Source organism: Chelonoidis abingdonii, chromosome 2 (assembly GCF_003597395.2).
Source record: "Chelonoidis abingdonii isolate Lonesome George chromosome 2, CheloAbing_2.0, whole genome shotgun sequence".
Lineage (NCBI taxonomy): Eukaryota > Metazoa > Chordata > Testudines > Testudinidae > Chelonoidis > Chelonoidis abingdonii.
The window spans coordinates 34,454,163-34,467,024 of record NC_133770.1 but is presented as its reverse complement, the minus strand read 5'-3'; the positions used below and the strand labels follow the sequence as shown (position 1 = coordinate 34,467,024).

Genomic DNA, 12,862 nt, shown 5'->3' with positions numbered 1-12,862 from the left:
TGCTCCTGCATCCCACTTACCCCATCTCCATAGAGCAGCGGGGGCACACAATAGGGCTCAGGACAGAGGGAGCTTCCTGGCAGCAGTCATGTCTCAGCTCACTGATTAACTTAACAAGGCAGTGTACTTAAAGGGGAAACGCGCATCTCTCTCTCTCTCTCTCACACACACACACACACACACACACACACACACACACTCTCTCTCACACACACACACACACACACACACACACACTCTCACTCACTCACTCACTCACTCATATACACACACAGGGTGTGTCTGTCTGCCATGCTGTCTCCCCTCCCTCCATTTGTGCTGTCTTGTAGATTGTGAGGCTACATTAAGAACAACGAGTTAACCCTTGGGGGGCTTAGCAGAGTGCTAGTTCATCATTTAGCAGTAGGGCATTCCCTGGGAAATATCCCACCCTCTTCCATCCTCAGCCAAGCTTCATAATCATCATTGCTATGTACAGTATTAAATTGTTTCTTTAAAACTTATACTGTCTGTGTATATGTGTGTGTATATATATAGTCTTTTGTCTGGCAAAAAAAAAAAATCCCTGGAACTCCCCCCCACCCCCACCCCCATTTACATTAATTCTTATGGGGAAATTGGATTCACTTAACATAGTTTTGCTTAAAGTCGCATTTTTCAGGAACATAACTACAACATTAAGTGAGGAGTTATTATATATGTTATACTGGAACAGACATCTTGTTTTTAGTTACTTGATAACTTTCTAGGCTGTTGACTCTGGAGATACATTAGCTTTTTATTTTTCCACATTGTTCTAAGGAAAACAATTTCATGCTATATCACAACTAAAAGTACTTGGTCTTTCAGTAGTCTTTAAACAAAAAAACAAAACTGAAATCTCTCTGTGGCCGACAAAGGTGATCTCTAATGTGCTTACTTTGACTAATTCAGGAAATATTTAAGTGGCTACGGAAAGCCAATGTCTCAATGGGAGCATGATCAGAGACGAAAGTTCTGATGCATAAATTAGCAGTACATCTCTCACAGATCTGGGGAATTACTAATGTTAAAAACTCATCTACATATATTCAATAGAATTGATTATAATGGAAAAGCAATTCTGCTCTTAGTTCAAATTTACATTTTCACAATAAGTGATCGCTTTTCCATGGGACAAGGTACTTTCATGAGGATTGTGCTTAAAGGACTACTTACTTTATTTTAATCTTGCTTAAGAAGGTTAAAAAGTCTTGTGTGTTTCACTTGAACACAAATTTGTATCATCTGTAAAGAGATCTGCAAAGCTCCTCAGTCATTTCACCATCTTAACCAATGCTTCTCCCAGGCTTCTGAGACTGTCCTTATAGTTTTAATATGTCAACATTTTTAAAGAGAAAATTTGTTCTTTAACAGGATCAAATTTGCATTCTTTTCCATTTGTTTCTTTAGTCTTGGGTTTGGACATGGATGGTGGCTTAATGAAAGACTGAGGGTATGGCTACACTTGGAAATGTGCAGCGCTGGGAGGTACAGCTGTGGTCGTACAGCTGTGTAGGAACAGCGCTGCAGTGTGGCCACACTGACAGCTACCAGCGCTGCAGTGTGGCCACATTTGCAACATTTGCAGCGCTGTTGGGAGTGGTGCATTGTGGGCAGCTATGGGCAGCTTATCTCAGCATTCAAGTGGCTGCAATGTGCTTTTCAAAAGAGGAGGGTGGGGGAGTGTGACAGGGAGCGTCAGGGAGACAGAGAGCAGATTTTTGGAGCAGACACTGTGGACAGCTCCCTGCCATTGCAAGTTCCAACAACGGGGGTTGGGGTGGAGTGTGTACAGGAGTCGGGGAGACAGAGCAGAGCGGATTTTTGGAGGCGGGGGTCAGACACTGTGGAGCTCCCTGTCCTTGCACATTCTGTCATTTCCCATCCACCCCTCTCTCAATCACTCTTAAATGCTCAAAAGGGTTCAGACCAGAATAAGCAGCTTCTCGGACGGACTCCCTCTCCCCCCCCCCCCCCCCCCGCCGTGCTGTTGTCTCCGCAAGCAAACAGCTGTGAACATTCCAAAACTCGGCTTGGGCTCGCTCGCGTGAGCCAAAGAGCAGCTGTGTCTCATTTCCAGTACGGGAGTACCTTCTGGTTTGTTGTAAAAAGGAATTCTGGGATACCTCTTAATACCCTGGAGGCTAGTAACAAGCGCTGGTGAGTGTCCACACCTGATGAGCAGCGCTGCATCACCAGCGCTGGATTCGCTACACCCGTAGCAGACCAGGAGTACAGCCAGCACTGCAGCCAGGGAGTTGCAGCGCTGGCTGAGCTTTGTAAGTGTGGACACCGAGTAAATTGCAGCTTTGTAACCTCCTCACCAGCGCTGCAGCTTGCAAGAGTAGCCAAGCCCTGTATCTAAGAGTTAAAACTTGACGTACATGTGGGTAGTTCACTTTACAAAAAGCCATGTTTTTGCATCACTCCTCTAGATAGCATTGTTTCTGAAGATGACCCTTCGGGGTCCCTTCCAGTTCTAGAAGATAGGTATATCTCCATTAATTTAATTTTAATTTAATTTAATTTAAAGATAACATTAAGTTAACAGCGACCCAAGGACTTATCACTTCGAGACATGTTCAGTTCAACCCAAAATTGGATAACTTCAACTCTGTTCTCATGCTGCTGTAGCAAATTCAAAGGATTTTATATAGTTCTAAACACCCAATTGAATCCTAGCAAATGGCTAGGGAACTAGTAATTAATCACACAGAAATTTTATCGGGGAATCCTAGTTTCTGCTGTTGGATGAATATTGAAAATAATTAGGAACATTAGAATATGGGCTGCTAAATGCAGTGCATTTTTTGATTACCTGATGCAATCAGACGGCTAATCTTACTGCAAAAGCATTTTTAACTTCTCGGATAACTGCTTCGTATGGAATCCATGTCACTTGACTGCCTCAAGTTTTTCTACAAATATGTTCTTGCTGAGAGATGGAGAACTCAACATTCCCTTGCAGGAGACATTAATGATGTAATCTTAGGGCAATATTTTAAGTATTTCACATTCTAGGAAATTTTACCAAAAGCCTTCTAGTTAAATCAAAGTCTTTACATTCATAAGCAAGTTGTGGGTCTTAACTGTGATATTGCCAGTGCTAAGCAAAGCATGTGCTGAAGAATAAGGGGAAATTATGGTTCTTTGTGCTCTATGTACATGTATATAATTTTATTTAAATATTGTAAAGCATACTCCCCTCTACTGGCGAGACCAGAGTAGTCCAGTCACTTCACAATAAGCAGTAAGTCAAAAAAGAGATCTTAAAAAGTGAATAATGTTTTTTTAAATTATACGTAAAAACAGGAAATACATGATGATAGTATGGAATAAGTGTTTATCATGAAGAATTTGGTGTGGTTGTGTAACTCCATGAGTGGTGAAAAGGCAGATGAGTTATGCATATAATCTGAAAAGAATGCATGCTAAGTTTTTATACTATATTATGCCATCATGTATCTTATAAATGTAATATACTATTTTGGAAAGATTTCAGAGGGTTTGTTTTGTTGGAAGTATTTGTTGGCTTTATCTACTTTTTGAAATCATGTGCTTTAGTTATGAATCCAATTTGGGCCCAGAGAGGGAGAAAAAGTTTAAAGTAATAAATGTAAAAGCTCTCAAATAACAGGGTAGATTAATTTAAATGCAAAAAAAGTCATATTTAAAGCAGGCTGAGGTTTTGTAAGACAAACTTGTGCTATTGGAACTTTAGATTAGTGCACCAAATTTTAATTTATAGATGCTGTTTTTAAAATGTTACTACAATAGAGTATCGCTTTTTAATAAAGGAAATAAAACCTGCTGTGAGCAAAAGATTAAATATTACAAAGTAAGGCTGGGAGGCAAAATAGTTAAGTAGATACATAACTTTATTCATACTGCTATTCACATTGACATGGAACTTCTCATGTACTTAAAGTTAAGCAGTCCTGCTGAATCGGGGGCTAAAATTGTTAATTACTTTTTCTCATAAGTGGTATGAAATCTGTCACTTCAAAGTAGAACTGTTTCAGTATTAACAGTGGAAAATTATTTACTTTCAATACATTAGCAAAGTTAATATGAATTTTTATAGAATGGCTGGCATTAAAAAAAAATCTAAAGTTAATCTCTCAAGCCCATATTTAGGGGCCTACAGGTGGGAGTTTCAGAAGTACCATAGTGACTTAGGAGCACGAGTTCCATTGACTTCAGACTGTAAACTCTGATGGAGGAGAATAGCCTGATGAAAGCATTTAAACTCTTTTGTAGGGCTGTCAATTAATCACTGTTAACTCCCGTGATTAACTCAAAAATTAATTGCAATTAAAAAAAAATTGCAGTTAATCATAGTTTTAATTCCACTGTTACATTTCAATTGGTATTATATTGTTTATTACATCTTTTGGATTTTTTCTACGTTTTCATATATATTGTATTCTGTGTTGTAACTGAAATCAGTGTTTTTTTATTACAAATATTTACACTAAAAATTATAAACAAAAGAAATAATATTTTTTCAGTTCACCTCATACAAGTATGGTAATGCAATCTCTTTATTGTGAAGATGCAACTTACAAATTTAGATTTTTTTTGTTACATAACTACACTCAAAAACGAAACAATGTAAAACTTCAGAGCCTACAAGTCCATTCAGTCCTACTCAGCCAATCACTAAGACAAACAAGTTTGTCAGCAGCTCTAGTACTAGTGGACAGTGCCAAACGTTTATCACTGGAAAAGTTCAGAAAGTGGAACTATGCAAAAATGAGGAAGCTAGTTAAATAGAAATCAAAAGATACAGTTGCAGAAGTGAAATGTCTATAAGCTGCATAGAAATGTTTTAAAAAAATCATAATAGAGGTTCAAATTAAATGTATACCTTAGATTAAAAAACACAGGACCAAAAAATGCCACCATGGCTAAACAACAAAGTAAAAGAAGAGGTTAGAGGCAAAAAGACATTCTTTAAAAATTGGAAGTGAAATCATACTAAGGAGAATAGAAAGGAAGGTAATCTCTGGCAAGTCAAGTGTAAAAGTATAATTAGGCAGTCCAAAAAAAGAATTTGAAGAGCAACTAGCAAAAGAGACACAAATGAACAGCAAGAGTTTTAAGTATACTAGAAGCAGGAAACCTGCCAAACAATGACTCAGGCCACTGGACAGATAGAGGTGCTAAAAGAGTACTCCAGAAAGATAAGGCCATTGTGGGGAAGCTAAATTAATACTTTGCGTCAGTCTTTTCTGCAGAGGATATATGGGAGATTCCCTTGCCCGAGCCATTCTTTTTAGGTGACAAATTTGAGGAACTGTCTCAGATTGAGGTCATTAGAGGTGGTTTTGGAACAGATTGACAAATGTAAACAGTTACGTGTCACCAGGACCTGATGGTATTCACCCAAGAGTTCTGAAGGAACTGAAATATAAAATGGCACAATTACTAAGTGGTATTTAAATCAGCTTCTGTTCCAGATGACTGGAGGATAGCTAATGGGACACCAATTATTAAAAAGACTCCGGAGGCAATCCTGGCAGTTGAAGGCCAGGAAGCCTAACTTCAGTACCAGGCAACTTGGTTGAAACTATAGTAAAGAACAGAATTATCGGACACACAGATTAACAGTGGTTGGGGATTAGTGAACATGGTTGCTGTACAGGGAAATCATGCCTCACCAATCCATTAGAATTCTCTGAGGGGGTTCAACAATCATGTGTACATGGGTGATCCTGTGAATATAGTGTACTTGGACTTTCAGAAGCCTTTGCCTAGACCCCTCACCAAAGGCTCTTAAGCAAAGTAGGCAGTGATGGGGTAAGAAGGAAGGGTTCTCTCATGGGTTAGTAATTATACCTCTACCCTGTTATAACACCACCCGATATAACATGAATTCAGATATAACGTGGTAAAGCAGTGCTCTGGGGGGCGGGCCTGTGTGCTGTGGCAGATCAAATCAAATTAGATATAACATGGTTTCACCTATAACGTGGTAAGATTTTTTTGGCTCCCGAGGACAGCGTTATATTGATGTAAAGGTGTATTTAAAAGATAGGAAACAAAAGGTAGGAATAAATGTTTAGTTTTCTTGGTGGAGAGAGAGAAATGGCAGGGTCCCTCACAAATCTATGCTGGGACCAGTGCAGTTCAACACATTCATAAATCATCTGGTAAAATGAGTAAATAGTGAGGTGGAAAAATTTGCAAACCATACAAAATTACTCAGGATAGTTAAGTCCAAAGCTGACTGGGAAGAGTTACAAAGGATTACTCTTGAGGTAGTTCTGTACCAAAAAAATGAAATTTCTGTGCACAGTATTTTAAAATTCCACAAAGTTTAATTGTCTCCAAATAGGCAATGGGGAACACAGGCTACTCACTGCATGAAGGTTGGAGATAACCCTGCAGGGCTGCACCAGACCCTCACACAGCGCAAGGGTCTGGGCCTGCCCCTGAAACATGCATGGGCCCTCTGTGCCAGGCACACGAGGTGTAGGCAAGCAGGCTCAGTCGAGCAGGATCCAAGTGTAGAGGGTTTAAGTGTGTGGGGATCCAGATGTGGGTTAAGAGTTCTGTGTGAGGCAATCTGGGTGTAGGCGGCTCCGTGGAAGATCTGGATGGACAGGGTGTTAGAGGGTTTCAGGTTCAGGGGCAGTCGACCTCTGCAGGGGGGCCCAGGTGAAGGTGGTTAGAGCCCAGGGGTCTGGATGTGGGGGCGCAGTGGAGGGTTGTGGGTGCAGGAGAGTGGGGCTGATTGGAGTGGTAGTCCGGGTGCAATTGGAGATCAGTGGGGTGGGTGTCTTGGAGGCTCATCAGGGTAGTCCAGGTGCAGGGAAGGTGGGGCTCATTAGGGTGAGGGGTTGATCGACTTGCTTAATGGGGGAGCTGCTGCTGAGGGGGTGCCACATGCTGGGCTCTTGCCCCTCATGCCCCCAATTCCCCTGCCCCACCTCCTTCCTTCCCCACTGCCTCTCTTCCTAAGCTCCCCCCTTGCCCTGCCCCATGACGAGCACTCACTGTTGTACAGAAAACAGGATGGCTTCCAGCACACAGAAAGGGAGTAGAATTGGCACTAGGACCTAGGAGGTGGCATCCAGCTGCAAAGTCTGCGGAGTCATGCGGTACCGTCTTTCAGCTAGAGAGCTCTGTGCTCGCAGAAGTGAGGAGGGGGTAGTGGCAGGTGACCCCGTGTACCCTCCCCCCAACACCTTGCCTCTCAGGGGGGCAGTGTCCCTCAAACTACACCCTCACCCCCAGCTTCCCTTTGCTTCCCTGTCACTTTTCTGCAGGGAAGCAAAAGAAATCTACAGAGGGACATGTTTTCTGCACGCGTCTCAGTATTCTGCACTCAGAATTCCCCCGGCAGTAAAAGGGATCTCTCAAAACTGGGTGACTGGACAACAAAATGGCAAATGAGATTCAGTCTTGAAAAGTAATGCATATTGGAAAACCTGATCCTAACTATCCATACAAAATGATGGGATCTAAATTAACTATTACCACTTAAGGAAGAGATCATGGAGTTTTAATAGGTCTCTGAAAACATATGCTCAATGAGCAATCCCAGTCAAAAAAGCTAACAATGTTAGGAACGTTAGCAAAGGGATAGATAATAAGATAGACAGTGTCATAATGCCAGTACATAAATCCATGGTACACCTACACCTTGAGTACTGCATGTAGTTCTGGTCACCCCATCTCAAAAGATGTATTAGCATTAGAAAAGATACAGAGAAGGGTAACAAAAAATGATTAGAAGTATGGAACAGGTTCTGTATGAGGAGAGATTAAAAAATGGGATTGTTCAGCTTGGAAAAGAGACGACTAAAGAGGGGAGATAGAGATCTATTAAATCATGAGTGAGGTAGAAAAAGTTAATAAGGATGTGAAGGAATAAATAACACAAGAACCAGGATTCACCCAGTGATATTAATAGGCAGCATGTTTAAAACAAATAAAAGGAAGTACTTCACATAGTGTACAGTAAGCCTGTTGAACTTGTTGCCAGGGGATGTTGTGAAGGGGAAAAGTACAACTTGGTTCAAAAAAGAATTAGATAAGTTCATGGAAGATAGCTTCATCAGTGACTATTAGCCAAGATGGTCAGGGATGCAACCCAATGCTCTGGGTGTTTCTAGCTTCTGACTTCCAGAAGCTGGGAATGGACGATGGGATGGATCACTCGATGGATTTCTGTTTATTCCATTTGAAGCACCTGGCGTCGGCCCCTACTGCAATACAGTATACTGTGCTAGATGAAACATTTGCTGATCCGTGATGGCTGTTCTTATGTTCAGAGAAGATATGATGCAGCAGCAGTAATGCACGTTAATTAAAGCAATATTTAATTCTAAAAGTGTAATTTTGAGTACTTATTTTTCTTTATTTGTTTGATATTTAAAATGAGTTGTTTAGCTTTTAAGTATAGCTTATACATATATAAAATTTTTATAATCTGTACTATTTTTAGAACAGAGTCAAGAGTTGTTAGTCTATAAGGTGCCACAGGACTCTTTGTTGCTTTTTACAGATCCAAACTAACATGGCTACGCCTCTGATAACAGAGCTACAATAATTCATACAACCCTATTAGGTCCTTCAGTCAAAAATGGATGTCAGTGGAGCCAGTACTTGACTAACAGCCGTATTGGAGCATAAGCTTTGGTGGTACCCACATAAGCTTATACTCCAGTACGTCTGTTAGTCTATAAGGTGCCACAGACTCTGTTGCTTTTTGTAGTTCTATTGACATGTTTATCCAAATGAGTTCAAATAAACCAAAATATCTTTACAGGTTTACTGTAAAGTTCAGTATCTTTGTATGTTTGCATTGAATAGTGTTGAACTGTGGGTTGTTTTAAGAGCAAACAACTAAAATGACACTTAAAAATCTAAACATTACTTGAAACTGGTCCTGGCAGTTGAATTTATTGTTCTTTTCCCTTTAACTATCATTATCTATTTTTTGTAAAGCTCTCAGAACAGTAGGTAGTTTATGTATATAACCGTACACACTTCCTTGCTTTGTCTGTTACAAGTAACTTCAAATGCTACTTGTTTGTATGATATTTTTGAGGTTTTAGTCATAACTTAACATTTTTGTAAAGGTACATTAGTTGGGTTCTTATTTTGCACACAATGTGCCTCTCTTGCAAATTATTTTAACGTGCTGTTTACTTTGAATACTAACGTTTTATGCATAGTATTTTTATGAGCAAAACTTTTTAATAAGGACTTGCTGTTTAAATGAGGAAGGGATAATAAATGATGAGCTCTGCTGTGCACCTGTTATTAGGTGGTTGTATAATAATCCTATGACCGCTCTTTCCTTCTCCATCTATGCTCTGCTTTTAAGATCCATTTGTTGCATGTGAAAATACTTAGCAAACTCTCCTGGGCAATGACATTGTGAAAAGTACCTCTCATGCTATATAGATCACACAACTTTAGTAACTGTAACATAGTTTTCTTTAGTGGCAAAGATAAAGGACAGTGATGAGGAGGTTCATTTCCCTGTTTTCCACGTGTCATGTTACAACCATTTGTTCCAAGATGAGCTAGATGGGACTTCCTTATTCTGAATCCTGTTAACATTGCTCATTAATCGATTGAGTAACTAAAGTCAGTTCTTGCTGAACTAAGATTAACTGGATGGACTGCTCTTTTCCTAAAGAAAAAAAAAGGTTATAGAGGTCTAGAAAATAATTCATGGCTTAGCAATAATAAATGGGAGTGCTCTTCGTCACTTCTTCTCAAAATACAAGAATTAGGGGATATTAATGTAAAATGAAACCAAGATTGGTTAAAGAAAGCACTTTTTTTAACCTGCATATTCTGTGGAACTCATTGCCACAGAATTTAATTTTGAGTTCGAGTTTAGTAGGATTCCAAAAAGGAGTAGACATCTATATAGATAATAAGCACTGACACTTGGGTTAAATTAAATGAAAAATATAAAGGATGCAAGTCCTGATGATGCTTCAGGACATAAGCCAAACTCTAAACAGAAACAGAGAAGAAACTTTCTCTGTTGGCACATCATTCTGTAGCAGGGATCGGCAGCCTTTCAGAAGTGGTATGCTAAGTTTTCATTTATTCACTTTAATTTAAGGTTTTGCGTGCCAGTAATGCGTTTTAACATTTTTAGAAGGTGTCTTTCTATAATATATAACTAAACTATTGTTATATGTAAAGTAAATAAGGTTTTTAAAATGTTTAAGAATCTTCATTTAAAATTAAAATGCCGAGCCACCTCCCTCCCCCCCCAGTGGCCAGGACCTAGGCAGTGTGAGTGCCACTGAAAATCAGCTTGCATGCCGCAGGTTGCCTACCACTGTTCTGACAGTGATACATGTGGTACTGCTCGCTGTCAGAGACAGGATACCACACTATATAAACTCTTGTTCGTATCCCATTTGGCAAATTCTATGTTTGTTTTTTAGCTACTTGTATTCTGGTCTGTAGCGAAGGTCTTGATTTGTAACCCAAAATTTGACACGTCGTCCCATCTTTTGGTCAAATCTATGGAGTTCTTAGGAGTGTTTGTATAATAGACCTATACTTTCTAAAAAGAAAATGTATAGCAGTCAAGGGCAGACCTGCAATAAACTGGATTAAGTGCATAATGAAATTAAATTTTTTAGCAAGAAAATGAAGTTTCATAGTAGTAAAGGTAAAAATCTTGCTTCATGAAAAGTATGCTCAGTGTGCCTCAGTCATATCACTGGCAACTTTCATTATGATTCCTTCCAGTAAGAAATTGGAAGCCATTGTAATAATGGAACTCATGGTAAGATATTTTGCTGTGTTTTACCTAAAACATTGCAGGTTCTGAAAATAAAATTTCTATTTCTTTTTTATACTAAGCTGCAGTAAAATAAGTCCCAATAACAGTATGTCATAAGGCCTTTCAGTTTCCCGGACACACACTTCTGTGTTTAATAATCCTTGTGTGAGACAATAAGAAAGAAGCGAATCCTTCATATTTAGTGAGAGTAGGGTACTAGTGAGGAACTGTAATAATGCACTTTATTGGGAAGGAAAAACTAAATTAATGTTTGTCTTCTTTTCAGAGTCTGCATCCGTGGACAAGTCTGTATCCCATTCTTGCACAACTCCTTCAACATCTTCTGCTTCTGGACTGAATCCAACTTCTGCACCTGCTACTTCCACAGTCCCTGTCTCACCTGTCCCACAATCACCAATCCCTCCATTACTGCAGGACCCAAATCTCCTTCGACAGCTGCTGCCTGCTCTTCAAGCCACCCTGCAGCTTAATAATTCTAGTGTAGATATATCCAAAATAAATGAAGGTAAGAATTGTACAAAAATTTAATGTAATCTTACTTTGTAACTTTTATTTATGCAAATCCAATGTATAACAGAATATAAAACCATAATAGATGACCCAAAGCTGGGAGGTATTGCTAACACAGAGAAGGACCGGGATATCATACAGGAAGATCTGGATGACCTTGTAAACTGGAGTAATAGTAATAAGATGAAATTTAATAGTGAAAAGTGCAAGGTAATGCATTTAGGGATTAATAATAAGAATCTTAGTTATAAATTGGGGACACATCAGTTGGAAGCAACAGAGGAGGAGAAGGACCTTGGAGTATTGGTTGATCACAGGATGACTATGAGCGTAGCCGCCAATTGATATGGCTGTTATAAAAAAGCTAATGCGGGTTTTTAGGAGTGCATCAGCGAGTGTATTTTCAGTAAGATAAGGAGGTATTGTACGTCTATATCAAGCACTGGGTGAACCTCATAATACTGTGTGCAGTCTGAGTGTCCCATGTTTAAGAGATGATTCACGATGGAACAGGTTCAGAGACGGGTACTAGGATGATCTGAAGATGAGACCTGTCTTATGAAAGGAGAACTCGCAAAGGCTTGATTTTTAGCCTAAAACCAAAAGAAGGTTGAGGGATATGCCTGCTCTTATAAATATATCAGAGGTATTAATATTAGGGAGGGAGAGAATTATTTAAGCTAGTTACCAATTGGACAAGAAAACATGGTATAAACTGACACTGGAACGTTTAGATTTGAAATTAACGAAGGTTTCTAAACCAATTGGGGAGTGAATTCTTGAACAGCCTCAAGGGGTGAGTGGGTGGCAAAAGACATATCTGGCTCAACTAAGCTTGATAAGTTTATGGGGGATGTATGATGGGTAGCTTATTCTGGCAATTGATCTTTGATTATTAGCCAGGTAAGCAATCGCCCGCGTGTCGTGTGGATGTTAGATGGGATCGGGATCTGAGTTACTGCAGAGAATTCTTTCCTGATGCTGGCTGGTGAGTCTGCCACCATGCGTCAGGGTTAAGCTGATCTGCCATATTTGGGGTACAACGACGCGAATTCCTCTGGGCAGATTGGCCGACGGACACCCCGGGAGGTTTTTTCATCCTTCCTATGCACAGCCGGGGGCATGGGTCACTGCGGTGGGTTCTCCGGGCAGCTTGAGGTCTTCGATACCACAATTTGAAGACTGTCCAGTAACCAGACCATAGGGTAAGAGTGTTTGTTATTAGAAGTGGATAGGTAAGGATTCTGTGGCTGCTTTGTGCAGTGAGGTCAGACTAGGCCAGGTCACACTGCGACTTTAATCGGTTTAAATGGCCGATATGCGATTTAAACCGCTGTCCCGTTCACATACGAGTGTCGTAATATCGAGTTAAACGGCTCTTAAACTCGATTTCGGAACTCCTCTCGACGAGAGGAGGAGCGGCTAAAATTGAAAAGTGACACTCGATTAGGGTCGTGTGGACGGAAATCGAAATTATGGCCTCCTAGAGGTATCCACAGTGCACCAAATGACCGCTCTGGTCCGCAATCCGAACTCCAG

The 12,862-nt window shown here is 40.0% G+C and overlaps 1 protein-coding gene across 2 annotated transcripts in view; it reads left to right on the top strand.

The window, feature by feature from the left end:
- WAC (WW domain containing adaptor with coiled-coil) overlaps positions 1-12,862 on the top strand; it is a 137,191-nt gene that overhangs the window by 72,546 nt on the left and 51,783 nt on the right. For both annotated transcript variants that reach the window (XM_075062264.1, XM_032764146.2), the window contains exon 8: positions 11,079-11,318. In XM_075062264.1, the coding sequence (XP_074918365.1) occupies positions 11,079-11,318 (240 nt within the window). The remainder of the gene's footprint in view (positions 1-11,078; positions 11,319-12,862) is intronic.